General features: G+C 43.4%; 1 protein-coding gene across 1 annotated transcript in view; it reads left to right on the forward strand.

Annotated features, from left to right (window-relative positions):
• The window catches only part of WWC1 (WW and C2 domain containing 1), a 370,240-nt gene that overhangs the window by 330,319 nt on the left and 16,255 nt on the right, over positions 1-23,666 (forward strand). Inside the window, exons 18-20 of the mRNA XM_086931411.1 lie at positions 2,018-2,150; positions 9,967-10,131; positions 22,458-22,550. Of these exons, the coding sequence (XP_086787537.1) occupies positions 2,018-2,150; positions 9,967-10,131; positions 22,458-22,550 (391 nt within the window). The remainder of the gene's footprint in view (positions 1-2,017; positions 2,151-9,966; positions 10,132-22,457; positions 22,551-23,666) is intronic.

Raw genomic sequence — 23,666 nt, forward strand, 5'->3', positions numbered from 1 at the left:
CCGGCTGCAACTTCGGGATTCGCTTGTTCCCAGCAGCCCTGCTCTTGGCTCCGTGCATGAGGGGGACCCGGCTCCGTGCACAGGGTGTCCCGGCTCCATGCACACAAATCACTGCGCACCAGCCACTTCCAATGCAAACGGCGCAGATGTTACAAAGAGCTGCCTGCTTCCAGGGGGTCCGGTGCCCCCCAGTCGGGCGCTGACACTCCTGCCCCCTCCTGCTGGTGCCCCCACCCTGCCCCCTTCCTTCCAGGGTGTCTCGTAGCCTCTGTTGGGGGGGGCCCTGCCTCCATTTGGCTGCTCCCAAAAGTGCAGTGTTTCCGAGATTTTCTGCCGAGATTTTAATACCTTACCATCCTAATTAACCGAGGTTGATTAAGGATTTAGGAGATAGCGCAAGAACATCGGTCGCCGCTCTGACTTAAGAGCTCGTGAAACCCTCCAGGGTGTCTCGCAGCCTCTGTTGGGGGGCACGTCCTTCCACTTAAAATACTGCCATCTATGCATAAGCAATTGCAAGGCTGAACCCTATTGATACTTACACTCCTCCACTGCTGCAAGTAGTTTCCGAACCACACAAACTCCATCAATCCTTCGACTGAACTATGGGCTTTTGGCCAAATTCTAGCTTGGACACCCGAAATCCCTCACGTCAGTGGAAAACTATCCTTTGCTACCAGATTAGATCCAGTGTTTTCTGGGCCCACTTGTGAAGTGCACTTTCGTACTTTCAAGTGTCTGTGACATTTGTGATTTGTAAAGAATGGGTAATCTTTGTGCTCCACCACCCTTTTGAGGGATAATCTACTAACATTGATGCTTCTGTCCTAGGAGAGGCCTTGTCTTCAACAGCAAAGCAGAGATTCCACTTTCCTTTTCACCGCTGGGTGCACAAGTATATGAATATGTTTGACGTAGGGTGCCTTGAAGGTCTAACTGTAGATGCAGTAAAGAGTGTGGAGGAGTCAATCTATTGACTCCCTGGGGCTCTTTTTGACCTGCCATAGTATCTGTTGAACAGTGCTCCATGATTGGTGGCATGTTGGATTTCTTTCATTGTTCTGTACTCTGACACTTTCTCGTAGAATAAAGCACAATACACCATTAAAATCTATTAGAAATCCCCAAATTTAACAGGAAGAGATTCAGTGATACTAGGTTGGCTCTGATTGTTCCAAATGTATGAAACTCTCTTCCCTCCACGGATTAGAGCTGCAACTTCATATGAAAGCTTCAGAACCTTATTGATAACCTGGCTTTTTAAACAGGCTTATCGCTAACCTTTTGGGTATCCCTCGCCTCTCTGCCCTAGCTCCATGAAACCTCTTTGGTGTATGTGTGCTTTATAAATATGTTATAACATAACGTACAAGTAAGCGATATAGCAGTAAGTTTGTTTTCCTCTGTGCCACATTTAAGATTCTGACCAAACTACGAGTGGTTCAAAACAAATCTATAAAAATCATTTTGGGGTTGAAAAAACATGAGCCTACGTCTCATTGTTTCAAACTAACTTGGCTATCTATCACACAAGTTACATTAAACACCACCTGCACCATGTGGTAGGCAACCCAACATAAACCTCCCATATCCCTAACAGAGATATTACTTTGACTGGGTCTGGAAGAAACCTACGGTGTAACAAAGGCAAAAAGCTCTTTATGACTAAATGGAGAAGAAAAAAATCTAGGAAAGAAATAACTTCATAGAGATCACGGTCCCCTTTGTGTCGAAACGTCGCAAATCTAGTGACGTGCAAAGCTTCTGATGAACTCCTTTACTGACACTGAATGAAGTTATAATCAGTTTCTAATGTCCCCTCTCTCATAATGTGGCCTCCCAGACTTTTCGTTACCCCCTCCTTCCTTCACATTTTCTTCTTGTGCGCCTTAGAACTAGATTGTTCTGATATACCATGGGCATAAAAAATATAATAATACAAATAGAGTGGAGTGTGCTGAAATGCTTTTGCCTAAGTGAGGTCCTACAGAATTAACATAGCACTGTTTTATGCCAGGCAAGATGAGGAGGCGAGTTTCCAAGGCGAAGAGGGCATCAGTGGCAATGAAGATGAGGAATATCCTGAAACGGCTCCAAGTGACACAGGGACCTCAGTTGAAGGGCACAGCGCTGATCCTGCTACAATAAAGGTAAGATCAGGGAGCGGTTTGAATGTGCCATTATATTGCTTCTTGTAACACCTTGCCATATCTTTTTCATAGCGAAGTCTCATTTCATAGTTTATCAAAGAATCTTCCTTCTCCTTCCTGATCCTACAAAAGAGTTCTGAAAGTGGCAGCAAGTAGCTCTGAAGAATGTAACTCTGTGGTCGTGAGTAAGGGTTTGCCACACTTCATGGGAATGGCTTGGGCACCCATTAAAATGATATAATTGCTGTGCTATGCCCTTTTATAATCAGAAAAAGACGAAGTGCTGGTGCCTCACATTTCTCCATTAATGATGCATTTAGCACTGCGCTCGCTTTGGTTGGCTTCTACCGTATATATTGCTGTTCGTTTACCTGTGCCTTCCCTCCATTGCTTAATTCACTTTTTGGGCCCAAGCTCTCCCAGCTCGTATTTTCCTCTACTGCCATTTTGTTTGTTGTGCTTTCGAACAAGCCCCTCCTCTCCGCCCCGCACCCGCCTCCCCAGCTGCTCCTCCCTCCCTACGCCCCCCTCCACTCTCCATTTATGTCAGATGTCAAAACGCGCAGCGTCCAAGCGCTGCGGCCGCGCCGAAGGTGCGCCAAAGGTAAGCCCGTCTACGCCCGTCCGCGCCAAGGCTGCGCCCAATGCCAGACCCCCTGGTCCATGCAATGCCCAGCCCTCCCGCATTACATACGATGCTTCCACCCTCCTAACCCTTAACCCCGGCCGACTCCCCAACTGCGCCCAAGCCGCTCCTGGACACACCCATGGACCCTTCACATGCTACTCCTGCAAGTTCTACGGCACCAAGATAAACTCCTCATCCACGATCGCACAACAGATATCTGACTCCAACCACCTAAAATGCATCCTGCTCAGACACCCGCTCAGTCCACAGACACGCCATCGACCTCTGGAACCTACTAGACACCATTTCTCCGACGTCGCCTTCCTAACAGAAACATGGATCATCAGCCCCAGACATCACCATTGCCATCCCGGAAGGCTACAAGATCATCCGTAAGGACCGCACCGACCAAACAGGAGGAGGCATCGCTATCGTCCATAAGAACTCCATCCGCATCTCAACCAGCTCAGACGTCAACCTTGCCAGCGCCGAACACCTTCACTTCCAGATCCACACCGACCCCAAGACCACACTCAGAGGCACACTCCTCTACCGACCTCCAGGACCCCGCGCACAATTCAGCGACGTTATCACCTTGCCATATCTTTTTCATAGCGAAGTCTCATTTCATAGTTTATCAAAGAATCTTCCTTCTCCTTCCTGATCCTACAAAAGAGTTCTGAAAGTGGCAGCAAGTAGCTCTGAAGAATGAAACTGTAACTCTGTGGTCGTGAGTAAGGGTTTGCCACACTTCATGGGAGAAGTGTGGCTCAGAGGTTAGAGGTGGCAGACCCGGAAGCTGAGATCGGTCCTGCACCAGGGTTCAATTCCCCGCCTCGGCGGGTCTTGGGCTCAAAAATTCCACGGACTCGATAATTCTCGTTCCGGTGCCTACTCGACTCACGGGTTCACACTCTGCGACTCTGGGCAATAGCTTGCTTAATCTCCACTATGGCCCCTCGCGGCGGGATGCCTGGCTTTCACCTTGTGGATACCCTGCTGGGGTTATCTCACAGGGGAATACCAGGACGGGTTCCCAAGGCAAGCGCCTTGATGCCTTCGGGTGATACGTGCGCTATATAAATCGCAATACATTTACACTGACTTTATCACCCCACACGCCCTCCCCTCCGAGGAATACATTCTACTGGGAGACCTCAACTTTCACCTGGAAAAGAGCAATGACAGCAACGCCACCTCCCTCTGGACAATCTCGCCAACCTCGGACTCAAACAACTTGTCACTACGCCCACCCACATCGCAGGTCACACACTCGACCCTATCTTCACCTCCAGCAAACATGTCTCCTTCAGTCACACCACTATTCTCCATTGGACGGACCACAGCTGCGTACACTTTACCTACAATAAGACCACAACTCACAACCTTCCTCAACCTACTCTGCGAAGAAACTGGAACAAAATCACCATCGACCAGATCTCCTCATCGCTTCTTCAAAACCCCCCTGCCCACTCCTCAAACCCCGACCAAGCAGCAATTAACCTCACCCAATGGCTATCCAACAGCGCCGGCATCCTAGCACCGCTGAAAAAACGTCAAACCAAACTAGGCAGCAAAAACGCCTCCTGGTTCAACGATGATCTTAAGAAATCAAAGAAACTCTGTCGCTCCCTCGAGAAGGCCTGGAAAAAAGACCCAAACCCCAGCACCAGGGACGCCTTCAAAAACGCCACCCGCATACACCACCAACTTATCCGATCTGCCAAGAAAGCCGCATTCAAAGACCGACTAGACGACAACGCCCACAACAGCAAGGAACTATTCAACATCGTCAAAGAATTTACCAACCCCTCAGCCAACTCCAACGACATCACCCCCTCTCAAGCCCTCTGCGACTCCCTAGCTTCGTTCTTCCACAACAAAATCGCAGACATCCACAACAGCTTCGACAACCGACCCGGAGACCAACCCACCCAACCTTCTGCAGGACCTTCACCCCCCTTGAACATCCTTAATGACTGGAACCCAATCTCCACTGAGGACACCATTCGCCTGATGAACTCCATCCATTCAGGATCCCCCTCAGACCCTTGCCCTCACCACATCTTCAACAAAGCAGACTCCATCATAGCACCACACCTCCGAGACGTCATCAACTGCTCCCTCAAATCCGGCACCTTCCCAGAAAGCTGGAAACACGCCGAACTCAGCGCCCTTCTGAAAAAACCCACAGCTGACCCAGCCGAACTCAAAAACTACCGCCCCATCTCGCTCCTCCCATTCCCGGCCAAAGTCATCGAGAAAGCTGTCAACAACCAGCTCGCCGCCTTCCTCGAAACCAACAAATCCCTCGACTCCTCACAGTCCGGCTTCCGAGCCAAACACAGCACTGAGACCGCACTCATCGCAGCAACAGACGACATTCGAACTCTACTGGACAATGGAGACACAGTCGCCCTCATCCTCCTCGACCTCTCTGCAGCCTTCGACACAGTCTGCCATAGCACCCTTCTACAGCGCCTCAGAAACATCGGAATCCAAGGAATAGCACTGGAATGGATCACCTCGTTCCTCACCGGAAGAACCCAGAGAGTCCGCCTCCCACCATTCCACTCAGAGGCCACTGAAGTCATCTGCGGCGTACCACAAGGGTCCTCACTCAGTCCCACCCTCTTCAACATATACATGAGCCCCCTTGCGGCCATCGCACGCCAACACAACCTCAACATCATCTCCTACGCTGATGACACTCAACTGATCCTATCACTCACCAAAGACCCTAACACCGCCAAAACCAACCTACATGAAGGAATGAAAGATGTAGCCGAGTGGATGAAGCACAGCCGTCTGAAACTTAACTCAGACAAAACAGAAGTCCTTATCTTAGGTACCTCCCCCTCCGCCTGGGATGACTCTTGGTGGCCAGAGGCCCTTGGAAAAGCACCCATCCCGACGGACCACGCACGGAACCTGGGCGTCATCCTGGACTCCTCACTCTCTATGAACAGACAAGTCAACGCCGTTTCATCATCTTGCTTCAACATTCTTCGCATGCTCAAAAAAACATTTCGCTGGATCCCCACCGAAACCAGAAAAACGGTCACCCATGCACTGGTCACCAGCCGCCTGGACTACGGAAACACCCTATACGCCGGTATCACTGCAAAACTCCAGAATAAACTCCAACGCATCCAGAACGCATCAGCCAGACTCATACTAGACATCCCACGTAAAGACCACATCTCTAATCACCTGAAAAACCTCCACTGGTTCCCCGTCAATAAGAGGATTACTTTCCGCCTCCTAACCCACGCACACAAAGCACTGTACGAACTTGGACCCGAATGCCTCAACACACGACTTTCCTTCTACACGCCCTCCCGCCAACTACGATCCTCCAACCAAGCGCTTGCTACCGTACCTCGCATCAATAAAACCACCATGGGAGGTAGGTCCTTCTCCTACCTCGCAGCTAAAACCTGGAACTCACTCCCCACTCACCTTCGCCTCACTCAGAACCACCTAGCATTCAGAAAGCAACTTAAAACTTGGATATTCGACAAGTAATTCCCCACCCTTCTTCAAGCGCCTTGAGACCCTCCGGGTATGTAGCGCGCTATATAAATCTTTGACTTGACTTGACTTGACTTAAGAGACCAGTAGCTCAACTAAAAGTGGCCTTTTCACAGTGGAACGTCTAATCCATCTCCCAACAGCTCCCCGGACTCGAGAGGTACCGCACCTGAGTTCTCCTTCTCTCAAGCAACCCCCTCTTTTACGAGATTCTGATGAAACCGCAAAGTTGTCTTTTCTTTACATGCATTTTTATTTTCTCTGTGCTGTTTGAAGGCCACCCACGTCTGAGACTCTAATACATAGCTGCACCCAAGTGTGCAAACTACTGCAGACATACAAGGCTGAGCAGCTGGTGCTGTTAACTGGGCCCTTTGTACAGGTGTCCAACAATGGAGAAGCGAGTCAACGCATTGGCTGTAGTGAATGGCGTCGTTTTAATGAAGATCTTCCCCTCCTTACGATTGACTGATGCCACTCACCTCTGGCATTTGTGGTGGTCTGTATGCATGAGTCGCACTGTCTCACTAAATTACCTGCACCCCTCCTAGAGTGGACACATACAACAGCTGTTTCCCACACTGGTTGGAGCACAGATTCTACATTTATAGGGGAACATAGTAATAGTTCTGGGGTTTTTATTTATTTTGGGGGCGAGGGTTGGAGGTGGTTATGCAGCTGCTGAGCTGTACTACAAGTTTGCAGATTTGGTGTGGTTTTATTGACACTGCCTTTTAAGGGTGAGATTGGTTTTAAGCAAAAAAAAATTGTTTTAGCCACCGTGGAAATGTGCTTTTCTTGTTGGTCTTGAGAGTTTTCAGTGACGGTTTTCTTTAAAGTTTAAAAAAGTTAACCAACTGGCATAATCTACCATTATGCATTATAGGGCGGGTAGCGCTTATCAAGATGTCTATCCTTCCCCTGATAATTTTTGTTTTTTTCCAATATTTTGATCTCCGTTGTGCACTCTTTTTTTTATCGAGGTGTATCAAATGATGCGTAATATTTTGCAGCAAGGGAGAGCACCCCGAACTAAGCTTACTGCGATTCAGCTTTCTATTGATTATGATGGCTTGGAACTCCCCATATGAGGAAGTATTATCAAGCCACCTTTCTCGATTGGCTAATTCGCGCTGCTACAGAGAATAGTCTATCAAACAGCTTTTATTTGCAAAACATGCTTACTGAGTCTGATGTCCATTTATCAGTCTTTTCTAAAACTATGAAATTGCCAAAACACTCTAAATATAAGGTCCTGCAAGTAATGGTGAATAAGTTAGCGCAACTCCAAGAAGATCAGTTCCCTCTGCTGCACTCTCAGATGCCACTGAAATAGTGTGGACTGTTAGATTTACCCCTGAAATGCAGTACTTTTGAAATATGCGAGAAGGCAAGGTATTATCGTTTCAGTAATTTCCTGCTAGCCGGGCAGATAAAATCTTGGGATCAGTTAGTTGGGGATAACGCTGATATTACGCCCAACCTTATACTCTCCTATTTCCAGCTTTGCAATCATTTCTACTCACCTATTCTCCGGTATCTGGCATATTCAAATTGCATATCAGCAAAGCCCATATCACAAGCAAGCTTACGGCGCTGCAAATTTGGTATCTGGTTTTGTATTTGTATCTGCACAAGTCCGTCACTCTCGCAGCATTCGCATTGATTTCACAACACACAAGAGCAAAACAGCCATAAGGCCTTCCGAGGAGTGATTTTTAAGCGTATGGCCCTCTAGTGTAAGTGGGCCCTCTTCTATACTCCACATCGCTTGCAGCAAATGTTCCCGGCCATATGGTGTTCCTCTGTCCTAAACTATCTGTCTTTTGGGCGAAAGACTTTGCTTTTATTGGGGAGAAGCTACAAGCTCACATAGAACCAGACTTACAGGGGTCAATATTTTGGATCCAGTCCGCTAATTGCCATTTAAGGTTGAGACAGTAACAATACTATTTTATACGAGTCCCTGGTTGCAAAGTCACAAATTTTCCTAAAGTGGATGTCCCCAATCTCTCCCACTTTTGAAACATGGTAATGAAAGTGGATTGAGTTAAACAATTTGAAGAATTCTATTCTCTCGGGCTGGGAGCACTGAAGAAATTTAAGTGGATCTGGAGTAATAGATGTAGCGAAGCAGATTCTAGCTTATAGACTTATTTTTCTGCTCCCCCACAAAGGTTGCCCTCGACAAACGATAAAACATTTTTTATTTCCTTGTAACATTTTTGTACTGTGACATGTCTTGGAATCGATTTTTAGATACCTGATTGTCAATAAAAAGAAATAAATAAAATGCTATTTTTTTTTACCATATGTAACAGTAGTTATACCATATGTGTAAACTTACAATTAAAATGGAGAGACTGTCCATAAAGCGAAGTTGGCTTGACTTTGCGAACTCTTAGTGGTGTGCATGGATAAGTGTATGTGTTGTCATCGGTGTCGGCACCTGTTTTGTTTCTAATAAGCTCATAAACCAGACATTGTCGTTCTGCTAACTGATTTGTTTGTTTGCAACAGTCATTTTCCTTCATTAAGCTATAAACATGGAATATGAACTTCATATATTTGAATGGATGTGGTTTTATTACAATGAACATATCAACTTTACATTTTTCCCTTTTAAGCCACACATATTCCGATTCAGGAATTTAGTTATACAGTATGTCTACTCTTCTCTATAGAAATATTATCAGGCATTATTGTATTCTTTTAATGCTGTCACATTGATTTCATCACTTATCTATGCACGCACAAAGTGAACGTGTCTCTGCTGTTTTGTTACACTTACTACCTGAGACTTCTACATATGCAGATATCACATTTTCTATTTTCCTTGGTGGCTCTCAAAAACATTTTACTGTTATGAGGGGCACAATTGGTCATGTCTGATCATTAATGTTGTCACCGATGAGATCTATCATCCCGCATGTCGGGTATAACGTCATTAGAAAGGCATTGAGGCATCCTTCACATATTTTCGCATCATTCAAATAGAACTTAGATTTGCAAGCTTTTTCAGCGCAAGTGGACACGTGTACATCAAATTAACAACAGTTTCTATAAGCAACATGGAATGTTTACTCTTAAAAGCATCATCTGGATCTATCAAATTCTTCTAACTTTACTGGTAACATGAGTAAAATCAATTCTTACTTAGAAAATGTGTGACGTATACTTAACAGAATAGACACTTTGTTAATGGCATATGTGCGAGGCCCTACGAGGGACATCAAGTAGAAATGCTGATTTAGACATAGTAGACATAGTAGAACTCCCATGTTTGCTGATGTGTTAACAACAGGTGCCAGTACATGTGAGCCAGGGTCGTACTGGCCCATATAGCAATCAGGCAGTGCCCGATGGGCTGGTCTAAAAGATCAGGGAGTGGGCCAGATTTTTAGCAGTTGTCAGCTGGTGTTATGAGCAAGTGGGATACTTTTTACTGCTGATTTCCTTGATATTACAATTTTTTAATGGTATATTCTTAGCTAATGGCGGCCCCTTTAATGTTGGTGCCGGGCCCTTTTTCTGTCCCAGTCTGACCCGGATGTGAGCCGTGACATTTCGGTGTGCAAAAATTAGAAAGCAAGTGACTTGTAGAAGTTTATTAGAAGACATTCTTCATGACTGTAGTGTTCCCTTTTTCTCCAGGTGGACAAAGAAACCAACACTGAAGGCTTTTCCCATCCTCCCAACGCTGTGCGTCCCAAAGACAAGAGGCCGGCAAACACTTTGCAAACTCCCTTCATCAGGGGAAGCACTATCATCAGATCCAAGACCTTCTCCCCGGGGCCACAGAGCCAGTACATCTGTCGGGTAAGACAAGCCAAAAGTAAAATGAACTATTATGAAATCACATTTTTAACAGATTATAAATTACTGTCAGATTTCACAAGCAGATATCAAATATATTTTTATGCTTTTTGTACTAATGTCTACAGAGTGTTGATCTGATAGTCCTGAAGTATCCTCTAAATTCCAATTTATAACTCCTGCTTAGATACCTGCATTTTTTATACATGTTCTCCCTAGAGCGATTTTGCTTTGCTAGGTGCATTATTGCATATTTAGTACATTACGTAATCACTGACATACCCGATAGGCCGGGTTTCCTTTTGGGTGCTGAGTGATGACTAAACCATATAAAAAGGCAATAGTAGTGATAACAATATATATATATATATGGTCCAGTGGAAGGCAGGAGCCGAAACGCGTAGACCGTCCATTTGATGCACTTTCTTTTTTGCACTGGTGTGTAAATAAAAAACGCAGAAAACTATCTGTTGCTGTGCCGTGTCTTTGGTCTACTTAACGTAGGAAGAAGAAGCTGTGGCAATATATATATATATATATATATATATATATATATATATATATATATATATATATATATATATATATATATATATATATATACAGTGCCTCTATGAAAAAGAGAATTTAATTTGTAATAATTCAGTGTACTTTTCAGATTTAAAGCTGTCCCTTATGTCACTTCATATTACTATAACTCACCTACCTACGTACACAGACTTACTTATTTTAACTTAAAACCTCCTTGAAATTACTTACTATAAGTCGCACAGTTTTGTACATAGTGTTCTCACTTCACTCGTCCTACTACATTAACTATAACTTACACCTTCTCAATGCACTGGTTATACCATTGCCTATGACATTACTTATACCATCTGATATCATAGCTTTCATAGCAACACTTATGATACCTCAATTGAGATGATTTTTCAGAACACAGTGCATGGTAGAGTCTTGGCTGTTGAGGTCTCAGGATAAGGGTTCAATATTCCTATTAAAAAGTTTTTTCTCAAATTCTGAGAAACCTGATTCTAAACATTGCTGATTTTTTTATTTCAATTTAGCTAAAATTATAAAGCTACTGAAATGTAGTTGAAGCTTGGGGAAATCTGCACTGATGGAGATGAATGATAGTTGATCGGACTGTTCAGTCTCCAGACTCAAAGTCTCAGAGGGAAGACTTATCATTCAAATGTAGGCTGAGGTGTCGGGATGAGGCACCCATACCTCTCGAGTCAAAGCTAGGAGTCTAGCAGACATGCATGTTTTAGCTCATAGAAGAGTGGTCATTAAAATGGCCAGAAACCTATGGAAGGAAATTGACCTGTATGTCCACCAATATTTCCACTTCAGCAACAATACCTAACCTGTCAGCGTTGCAATGCTTTAGGATATCAGCAGTTGCCTGTAAATAGTATTGTTACCAATTGTGCTGGTGGATTATCAGAAGGTACTAAAGGTGCAGAGGAGACTTCATTCCCCCTACATCTCTTTAAAACTATAAACGCATGGGACCATTTGCCTCCTCTGTAAGTGAGAGACTGGAGTAATAACACAGTGACCATCATGTAGATCCCTGCCTCTTGACCATGCCACTGACATAATAGAAATCAAGAACTGTAACACGGGAACTGTAGAGTAAATGGAATCTGCCATTGTATTTTGCGTTCCTATCTCTCACATCTCCCCCTCCATAGCACTGCTGTGTGCAGCTCCCCCCTGGTACAAGATAGGAGGACCTCTCTGAACACACACCCAACACCAAAGCAATTCCCATTCAGGATCCCAAAAATGCAGCACTTTGTGAACCATGCACGGGCCTAAGGTGTAGAATGCTGGCCATCCGAAAATTTGCTTGGGTGCCCGACAACATTGAATGAAGTTCTGTGTAATGCTACAAAGGATTGCACTACAAAGGGGGCACTAGATTTTCCTTATAAATAAATATTTCTGTGCCAATCAAATTGGTGTGTTCAGAATTCAAATCACATCTTATTATAGGGTGGTGTGTTTGCACCTACCTTGTTTTTGCAAGTGATATACGGATCACAGTTCTCGGAAGACAGTGCTTTAAATGAAAAAGTATCGAATATCTGCAATTCTTTAATCTGAAAGGGTGGGTACATGCACTTCTCAGGACTACTTCAACACATTTCATGGGAAAGTATCAGCACTTCTCAGGAGCAAACAGGTACTCTATAGAGGAATTACCTGCACGTCTATATTTCTGTTCAAAGCACTGTTTTAAGGTACTTTCTAGGAACATGGACTGCTAATACTGGTGGTTGTACATTTTTTTTTTACATCTGATTGGAACGAAAAGTGCATGTAGCAGTCTCACAAGCATTTGGTTGACATCACAATGGATGAAAATCTCCAACATTGTCTGCTTGCCATTGCAAGAAACATATTGAACACATTCTAAATTTACCAACTGAATCCATGCTTGCATACCTTTGTTTTAAACTAATCAGAATTATAAGGTAAACTTTTGCATTGTGACTACCAGGATTCAGGGATAATTTAAACAATATTTTTTTAACTTACATGTGCCGAAGTAATGTACCATTAGCCAATCCCTCTACTTAATGTTCTACTAAATTTATATTGTCTTTTGACTACAAGTGGCTCTGCAAATCAAATCTGTATGCCCTACCAGTCATGTTTTGCACACAAAAAACAAGAGACCATGAACTTCACGTTCAAAAGTTATATGTATTCGAAAAATAGCTTAAATCCCAAGGGAAATGTATGATATTAATTGTAACCCTATATAAAAATGCTGCCAACTGAAGCAATGTATTGTTTTATGCAAATGTCATGGTATGGCCCACAAGGAATGCGTTTACTATATACTTTGAAAAATTACATTGACTCTATTCGACCCCAATCATGACTAAACCGATTAACAGTGGAGATGGCCGATGCTTATTAGTGTGACTTACTTGGATTCTGCTTGCCAGCAAATGGAAATCTTGTTTTTTTCATAAAGACTGGGTTACAGTTATTTTTTACAGCAGCCATAAGATCCTGAAACCATTATAGTTGTCACAAAAACCGTACCCTTCGATTTGAAGCCATCCATGAGTGAAGCAGGCAGCTCATGTCTCACAGAGCATGCAGTGAGGATACTGTGGTAACCTGTATACAGCACAGCGATTTGGATCCAATATTACTGGGAAGAAATCTATTCATCTCCCATTTACATATGGTAAAGAAGATGCTACTTTTTAAACCAATGCCAGAGAAAATGCAGCATAACTATGGAGACCTACAATGTATCACATGACAAAGGATAATTATAAGACTGCCTTGTACAGTTTGGAATTATGCTTGAAGTCCATATGTAAACTGTTGGACATGGCCCTCTCTGCAAGGCCACCAACAAAAATGTTTTGTCTTCACCCCTTCTGCTTTTTTAAATTTCAATTTTTTCTGGCATTAGGACTCTGTGCACTTTACAGCTGCTAACCAGTGCAAATGTGCTTGTGCCCGCTCCCTAAAACATGGTAAAATTGGCCTATTTAATTATAGGTCCCTAGTATATGTTATCACATGATACCCAGAGCCTGTAGATTAAATGCTCCTAGTGAGCATGCAACACTCATTGTGCCACCAACTACAGTAGGGCTTTAAAACTTGTCTCAGGTCTGCCAATGCGGCATGTATGTAGTGTAGTTTTAAACTGCCATTCGACCTGGCAAAATAAACCTTCCTTTTTAATGCATTTAAAGCCTGTGTGGCTGCCTGGCAAATATCCAAAACTGGAACACCCCGAGCTAGGGTAGTGTGGCGGCTTTCTTTTTGTTAGAATGAGGCCTAAGGCTCTTAGGAGAGTCATTCTTTACCATTGCATAAAACATTTTGATGAAAGAACAATCTATCTTGATAAAAAAAAATTCTGGTTTGCCTCTTCTTTATTTGCATTGGCACACTGAACAGTTGATCATCAATATAAGAAATTGTAATATTATTTGGTTTGTTTGTCTACCCACCTCAAGAAATAATCATAAACCCTTAGCAGGTTATGGCAATGTGTAAAGTATGTATGCAGTACCAAAACAATAATAAAGTAAAAATCCCACACTCTTTTGCTGTAAACGGACTTGGAAGACGGCGTTTCGGTTTTCGCTAGGACCCACCATCTACAACTCGCGGTACCCGCTGCGCGGGTCCCGCTTCGCTGCTCACCTGCCTGACTCGTCGGTGGACCTTACGCCCAGCTGCTCCTGTGGGGTTCTGTGAGTCGTTGAGGCGGCAGGGCTGCGAGCGCGACCCGGGACTCGCTTTCCCAGGAGTCCCGGTGTCTCTGGCCGTGTCACCTGGCCCCGCTCTCCCTGACCGCCCCGCCCCTACCCCGCCCTATAGGTTCCGGTCTATAAACTTGGAAGCTACCCGCTGCGCGGGAGCGCGCGGGAGCGCCCGGGGCTAAGCCCGGGCAAAGGGCGGGCCCTCCGTGGCCTGTAGTGCCTGGCCTGGGCGCACCCTCATTAGTCCCTTGTACCATTGGATCGTATTGATTGCTATAGTTGCCTTCCTGATTGAAGCTATTGGGGTCACTTTTCCTTTGAGTAGTCTATTTGCTCTTCTTGTGCTTATAGTTATTTTTGGATCATTTGTTGTGATATTTTATTATAGTTTGTTTCTTTTTCTAACCTTTCAGAAATGTCTACTCGTAAAACTAGGAGCCAGAGAGCTGGAAACGATAAAACAAAAAAAGTAATTGGCACCCTAGATAATTTTATTTCTCGAACACACTCTTTGATAGACGAGGGCATTTCTATCATGGAAAGGAGAGTATCATTGGATCTTGCCCACGCAAAAAGATCTTCATTGGGCAACATTGCAATGGTGCATTCCCCGCCGTCAAGTTTGATAAACCCTGTTGTTACTTCAGCTGGGAATTCCATTAATGATTCTACTCCCGCCAGTAGTCAACCACTAATTTCTACTAATGCCCCAGCTGTGAGCATACTACCCTCTAATATCCCCCTTGTTCCCGTGATAGTTAATCATGATGTTACTGAATCCTCCATTACGGTTGGGTCAGATATCACTACGTTAACTTCAACTGATGTGATTACAACTAACCCTCTCATGGACAATCCCGCCATTTCTTCGCAAGGGTCTATGGGTTCCAATTCCGGGGGGGATAATATAGGTGTGGCGACAGCAAATGATGTGACCCTCCAGGCACTCACTGTTCAAACTGAGTCTGACCCCTTAGATTCTACCCCCCATCTGTTATCTTTAGGGGTTCCGGACGATACAATTCCTGATAGCAGTCTGGCCAGGCTTCTGGATGTGAGCGGAAGTAATGACTCACTTACTAATTCAGGAGACGGGCTTGACTCCTTAATGGAATCCATGTCTAGTTTGTTAAAATCTTTGCTTTCACCCCTGGAGAATAGGCTTTCCAACATAGAACATCAATTGGCTACTATCCTTGCGCTACAAGACCCTAGGCTGACTACTCCTGGCCCCTCTATTTCGATGGTTTCACCGCCTGTTATTAACACTGGGATTGATGTCACAAATCCACCTATGGGGAGTGCTCCAGCACCCGCAATTATCCTCCCAGCTCCTTCCCTGATAGCAACCAAAACAGTGAATAAAACTAAACCCTCCACTTCTACAGGTCCAAGTGCAGTAAATAGAAAGGCATCTACCAAAAAGACTCCTGACAACCCAGCCCCTACTATTCCACAGTCCCAGTCCAGAAATACCTCATCGCGGCGCAACATCAATTTACCGCCAGATGCTTGTCCGTATGTGGTCGTTCTGACAGGGATTCCTGAGCTGCCAATATCCACTTCTGAGCCCTTTTGGGCGATTAAAAATAAAATATGCCACTGGCTTGACAAAAATTACCCTCCACCACCCGGCCTAAACAAGAACATACTTATGGTTGAACGGGCTCCTTGGGTAGGTGGGAAGAAGAAAAGTATAAAAGGCGATTGTGTCGTTATCACATTTGAGGACCCACGACTTGTAGAATTTATATGCTCAACTCCTCCCTGTGATAGTAAGTCAGTGGTAGCAGTCAAACCCTTGTCTTTTTTTTATATGCAGGAGGGCCATGAGGATGTTAGATGGAGTTGGATGAGGCCAAATAGGAAAGGCTTGGGTAGAGGTGGTACATACCAGAATCCACAACAATGGGGAATGCCTACAGAGGAAGGATGGAACTTAGTCCATAGGAGGAGGGGGCACCAGTGGAAGGGGGATTCACATTTCAATGGAGAAGGGTGGGGCCCACAGCTCAATTACCCTTTATTTCCCTGTTATAATCGATTTGGTGGGTTGGAAGAAGTGGACTGACCATCACCCCAGTGCATTGAAGATGGTGGGGGTTGTGGGGTTCTTCCCACTGTAGATAGTGGTTCTATCGTTTCTACTATGGAAGAAGTACCGGAGCAGTGTAGTACCATTCCAGAGCCCTTGTTAGGGGATGTTGTCACTCAGGCCGCCATGGATACACCTATGCTGTCCCCTTCCCTTGTTAAAATCTTGTCCTGGAACATAGCCGGCCTAAAGAAAAACCTGCCTGACCCGGAATGGAACAATTTTGTAGATGATTTCCATATTTGTATGTTCCAAGAAACCTGGTGTGTAGAGCCACAACACAAACAGGGCTATTCTACGTTCTTTGTCCCCGCAACACAGCTTGGGAGGGGGCGCCCATCGGGAGGATTACTTATTTGGATCAGGTTAGATTTGAATTGTAAAATTACTGTGAATTATGTCCCCTGTAATGATATTTTACATATAACTGTTAAAAGGCAGTCTGCCAGGAAGGCTTTTGAACTTTTTTGTATTTATGCCAGGGGGCTCCCAGGGGGCCAATTGTCTCCAACACTGGAGTTGCTAGATAACACGCTTTCTGCCCTCTCTTCTAATTCTTCAGTATTAGTGGGAGGCGATTTTAACTGTACATTCGAGCCTCTTGATGAGGATGAATTTTTGGGCTGTTATAATAAACCAGGAAACCAGTTAATTCCATCCTTATCTTTGGCCCCAATTCAGAAATGGTCGGCTCGATCTATACAGTTGAATGCTCTGGTGTCTGCACATGATCTATGTGCCTTAAATGGCCGCACAACATCCGATCGTATGGGCGCTATGACCTTCAATCGATTAGGTTCCCCGTCACGGATTGACTACATCCTTTTGGATGTAGGGTCATGGGTCAACCTGGTTGATATGGAGGTCAGCCAGAGGATTGATAGCGACCATAATCCCCTTTGCATGGGTATGTTCTGGGGAGATAATAGTGGTAAGGAGGTTCACAATGACCTGATCACCAAAGAACTAGTCCCCTCTAACTGTAATCGTAGAATTAAATTGAATGTGGTTAGGTGCAATGAGGGGACACTTGAGAATATTAGGGTTCTAGTTTTGGCTGCCTCATCTGCCTTGGCCCCAGTGAACCGAATTGCACTTCAGCTCCAGGGGTCGGTGCTGGCAACTAAGTATAAAGACTTAATAGGGGAGGTCAGTATGTTTTTCTCAAAAAAAACAAAGGGTTGCCATTTGTCTAATTGCACGCAAAAAAAGGGGAACCCTTGGTATACTGCCTCCTGTAGAGAGAAAAGGAAAGCAATCTCACTAGCTATTAAAAATAAGGATGCCCCAGCTGCTAGATTAGCTAGAAATGAGTACCGCACTAGTATTATGAAAGCTAAAAAAGATTGGGAAGAGGAACATTGGCAGGCTCTAAAGGAAGCGGCTCATGGGAAAAATGCTACTGCATTTTGGAAATTGATCAACGTCATGGATAGACGAGGCGCTGAGCCCATACCAAACCATATTACTGAGTCCCAATGGTATTCCCACTTCTCAAATTTATATGGCGTGGGCTCCTTAGAAGCTGCGCCAGTATCCCCTATACTAGGAACTGATTGTACGGTCCATGGGAATGATGGCTCTACCGATGTACTGTTTTCGCCCCGTGAGGTACAAGAGGCAATCCTTAAAATAAAACCGGGTAAGGCACCTGGCCCGGATGGAATACCGGGTGATTTATTGATGTCTAACCCACTGGTTTGGGCTGATTTTATTGTAAATGTTTTGAACCTTATTCATCTAGGCCACCAGGTACCGGACTCATGGAAGGGTGCTGAAGTTGTTACGGTTTTTAAAAAGGGTGAGAGAGAGGACCCTGCCAACTACAGACCAATTAGTTTAATTGACGTTATTCAAAAAGTAGTTGGCAGGGTAATTGTAAATAGGATTGAGGGTTGGCTTATGGAAGGAAACATTCTGTCCCACTTTCAGGCCGGTTTCAGAAACAATGTTGGGGCCATTGACCAAGTCTTTAGATTCTGTGCAGTTTTTTGGAAAACTGTGTCAATAGCCAGAGGGAGCCTCTACCTGGCTTTTATTGACCTCAAAACGGCTTTTGATGTAATACCCAGTGTTAAACTTTGGAATGTCCTACTGGATATGGGTTTCCCATCTTACCTGCTAAATCTTATCATCAAACTCCATGAGGGTACATATGCAAAGATACGATGGGGGGTGCAGGGGCAACTCACTAAGAGTATACCTGTCAACAGAGGGGTGCGACAGGGGTGTGTGATGGCCCCTACTTTATTTTCCCTCTTCATAAATGGGGTTGTGAAGCATCTACAAGATACACCGGCCGATGCCCCCATTGTGGCGGGGGAGAAAATACCATCCCTCCTCTTCGCCGACGACACCCTCCTCTTATCAAAAACCCCCACAGGTCTCCAAACTCTTCTTGACCAGTTTAGTGTTTTTTGTCAGGAACGGGGACTCACAATAAACACGACCAAAACTAAACTAATGGTCATGACCGCTAAGAGGAAATATAGGAATATCCATGTTACCCTGAATGGATCTCCTTTAGAGGTGGTCGATGAGTTTGACTATCTTGGCGTTAGGATCAATAACCACTTGAAATGGGAACCCCATATATGTAAAATGATTTTAAATCTTAAAAGGGTCTCCGGCACTATTTTAAAAAACCAACGCCTCTCTATAAGTAGGCCAGTTGCCCCTGCCTTATCAGTTTACGAGGGGAAAGCAATTGCCTCAGCTGTTTATGGCTCGGAACTGTGGGGCAATGAGAATACCAATGACCTTGTCCGATCAGAGAACAAGTTTATGAGGGACTTGGTGTCGCTTCCATCCTCTACCCCACTTAAACCTTTATTCTTAGACCTGGGAAGAAAGTCTATTCGGGATATCCTCCAACTCCGTCCACTCTTATATTGGGTTCGTTTGAGGAGGACCCCCGAACTAGCTAATTATGCTATTGTGCTAGATGAAATACTTAAATTAAACACCTCAGGCAAAATCAGATGGCTAAATGCATTAAAAAAACTTGTAGCAAGTGTGGGTTTAAGCGACGCTTGGGTATCCCAATCACCTCCACCAAAACAAGTGGTGAAAAAGTTATATTGGGATTGGATAGAGACCAAGGCGCTACAGAACCCAAACTGGGGTCACCTGACCGAGACCTTTTTGACCCATAAATGCACCCTAAAACTGGAATTGTTTTTGGACTTTATTCAGGTTCCTCGGGAAAGGACTTTATACCTTAAACTTAGACATGGAACACTGCCCCTCAAAACTTTTACATCTAGATGGAACAATAGGAGGGAAGAGGATAAAATGTGTCCAGGGTGTACAAACCCCGAGGAATCATTGGGCCACTTTTTCTTTGCCTGTAAGGCATATATCCTACCTAGGAAGAAATGGTTAAAACCAGTACTAAAGATTCTTGGGGTTAGAGATTACAAAACAGCTTTGCGCATTCTCATTTCCGACACATCTTCTATGGTTACTATTTGTGGGGTTGCAAAGTTTTTATCATGTGCCTGGATCATTAGGACTAAGATTTTAAAAAATGCTTAACAAGTCAATTTTTCCACATAATTCTTAGATGTCTTTTTAAAATAATGAACTGTTTTGTAATTATGTATGTAATGAACTGTTTTTATAATTATGTATGTATTCCATGTTTGTACTTTTTATGATACATGTGTCGAATAAAAGTATAATGACTTGACTTGAAAAATCCCAAACTGAAAACAAAAATTTGATTAAGTTTAACAAACAAAATTACACAAATCCAATAAGGGGAAATATACATATGAAGTTTTACATTTTTTTATAGATACATGCCAAGAAAAGTAAAGCGCCTATTATAGTCAAAGATTTTACCTTCTGACTCATTTTTTTTGTCTCAATCAAACACAGGAGTACTATTCTAAGCACTCCAGGACCTCAAGTGAGGCACCTGGAAACTCACAGGGTGTCCGGCAGAGGCCAATAGCAGGGTCCAGACCAGGTCCATATGCCTGGCACTAGATAATGGCTAGGAATTGCTCCTAGGCATACCATAACCAATGAGATAGAAGTTCCCAAAGCCAGCCCTACCCACTTTTTTAGTTGTTCTTTTTTGCCTTACTGTAAACAGACCCAAAATGTCACATGTTAGGGCGTTTTCAAGGTGGCAAATCTCTTTGTCCACACTAAACGGGAGCTCTGAGGTCAGGTAGTGTGTAATGGGAGTTTATTATGGTAATCCGAGTGTTATCCTACATCAAACAGTAAATGCATTTGAAGGCAGGCATTGTACCCAAAACAAACTCGGAGACGGAAGTATGGCAGTGCAAACATAGTGTCCTCCAATAACCTGTCAGTCAGTGGATACACAAGAGTTGTCTTGGCATCCTGTTCTCTCCCGTTCAAGTGTGCCCCAAGTGTTGCATGTAGCTCAATAGACCTGTCATGAAGGATTTGATACCGTGCTGTCAAAACAAGGGCCCATTGCTCCAATCCTGCACATTCTACTGAGTCCAGTGGAGTCATCTTTGTCCATCCATCTCAGCCTATGTTTTGCTTGTGGGAGGTATTTCGCATCTTTTTCACACCTATTCAATTATATTCACTGACTGGGGGAACCTGAAGACCCAATGCAAATTAGCCTCCAGAAACTTCTGGAAGGAAAAATCTGACTTCATCATTGAATGTGGTTCTTTTATAATAATTATAAGAAACAGCTTTTAATTTTCTAGCTGGTTCATTTCCTAAATTAGCAGAATTAGTATTTTTTTTAGTTCAAATCATTTTTATTGGAAAAACAAATTTTACAAAAACAAAGAAGGCAAAGATACTCCGAGATACATTCAAGAAGACAATGCAACCTAAAATACACAGCATGGAAAAAACATGTCACAATCCTAGAAACGGCAGGCTCTCAAATAATAAGTGATGAACATTATATGCCTATACATAAAATGTGTACATAAGGGAAGGTTGCAAAACTGAAAATGGTTGGCCGACAGAGGAAAGGAAAGAGAAGAAAGGAAAAGAGAAAGAGAGAGGGGGAGAAGAAGGAGACATGAGAGAAAACAAAGGAAGGAGGGAAAGAATGGAAAGAAAAGGAGATCCTAGACAGCAGATTAAAATGCTAATGCTGCTCACCAAAATGAGCAGTATTAGTATTTTAATCTGCACTCCGGTTTTATACATAGGACAGCTAGGTGTGCCACAGTAAAAATAGCTTTTGTTGGATTTTCACTTTAGAGGTATGGTATTATTCATGTTCTACATATTCCACTTCTAAATACCATGCGCCCTACCTTGTGAGCTTTAAGGCTTACATAGGGGTGACTTTGCTAATATATATGGGTGGTATTTACCTCTCCAAGTGGTTTAGTTTGACAGGTCGTAGTTCATGTTTACACTGGAACAGTCTGGTTACACAGGGTAGACCTGAAGTCATTTTTGCACTGTTGATATAGTGGATGGCACAGTAGGTGTTGCAGTCCACAATGGAATTACACTTCTAGACCCTGTGTTCACTTTTTACACTATATATTAGGGCTGTATAGGCAAGTTAAATGTGCCAATCAGGAATAAGCCAATTCAACCATGGTTAGTGCACAGAGATCCAAAGTTGGCAAAATATGGAGTCCAGGTAAGATGGTGATCAGAGTGCAAACAAAATATTTCTCCTTTCTTTAACATCTCTTACTGGGATGGCACGGTCTCCAGAGAGGGTTATTTTCATCCACCAGGCTTTCAGTAGCCATCGGCCCAATGAGTGTAAGGACTCTTGGAGACCAAGGAGCTGAAATTTAGGTGCCAAAAATTATGGAAGAGGATTTGAAGTACCTTATGTACAATTACCATGCATTCTTCAACTATGTGCTTTCCAACTGGAAGCCAGAGAAGACTTCTTAAAATAAGGGAGATGTGTTCTCTTTGACAGGTTCCAGTTAAATGAGAGACAGCTGCATTGGTATTTTTTTCTATAAAATTAAATAAAATGTTAATTTATTTCTCTCTAGCTGAACCGCAGCGATAGTGACAGCTCAACACTAACCAAAAAGCCATCGTTTGTGAGAAATTCCATGGAAAGGCAAAGTGTACGGGTGAAGCAGGTAAGACATAACCCTAAAGCTTTTTACTTTACCCTGCTTGTTCGTTTGCTTTATTGAATGTGGTTAGAGACTCTTTCATCTAGGTTGTATCAATAATATATAGGAGAGTGGTTACTGGCAATGTTTTTCCCTCAGACATGTCAGCATTTTGTTTCCAAGTATAATGTAAATTTGCAAACTTCTGTAAAGTTATAAACGTTCTGTGGAAGTTTTTAAGGAAACTCTCCATTTCAGAGAGAGAGTTTTCTTGTAAATATTTTAGAACTTTAACTTTTTGCCAATACAAAACCCAACTTGGAACCAGGTTCGAGTCTCGGCAACGACGCTCAACATCCTGTGATTCTCGGCAAATCACATAATGTCCCCGTGCCTAACAAAAAATGAAAGTGTCCTCAAGTAACGAAACTGGTGCTCATGTAAAGCGCTCTGATACTCGATGTTTCGGGTCTTGTTCGTGCTATATAAAACTCAACAAAAAAAACCTCACAAAAGTCACAAAACTTCAAGGGGAAAAAGTACTTTTGCCCAGTGCTCTCTGGTTGTGGTCACTGTGCCAAACTGCTAATTGATGAAGGACTTATATATTCAGGAGTAAATCTTGTAGTAGTCTCTATTAACTGCGTGTTTGGTGACTCAATACTTTAAATGACACCTTTTCCCGTTCTGTGATCGGTTTCTTTTAGGAAAGGTAGTGCTTTTGTGGGTGATTTGCCACTGTGGCTGGCGAGGTGTTCTGTGTTTTCTTTAAATCTTGAGTAACTATATATTGTGGTCTATCCTAAATTTCTACTAAGTTTTGGACAGAGATTTTCTAGAAAACAGTGAAATAGGACGTGATGTACACACTTACATCTAAAAAAAAAACCTTGTATTATGTTGGTGTTCAGTTCTGTGTCACTCCAGCGAAGTCTGCTGCCTATAAAATATTATATTCATTATTATTTATATTACAACAATCTGGCATGATAAATGTTGCGCCATTAAGATTGAGAATTTTCTTTCTGAGCAGCAACATTTTAGTCAGAAACCGCTTACCTCTCCTTTCATTAAATGTAGATTTTCTTTATAATATGTTAGTGATTTGCCCAGTGATTTGACATTCATAAATTTTTGCTA

The sequence above is a fragment of the Lissotriton vulgaris genome, chromosome 7 (genome assembly GCF_964263255.1).
Source record: "Lissotriton vulgaris chromosome 7, aLisVul1.2, whole genome shotgun sequence".
Taxonomy (NCBI): domain Eukaryota; kingdom Metazoa; phylum Chordata; class Amphibia; order Caudata; family Salamandridae; genus Lissotriton; species Lissotriton vulgaris.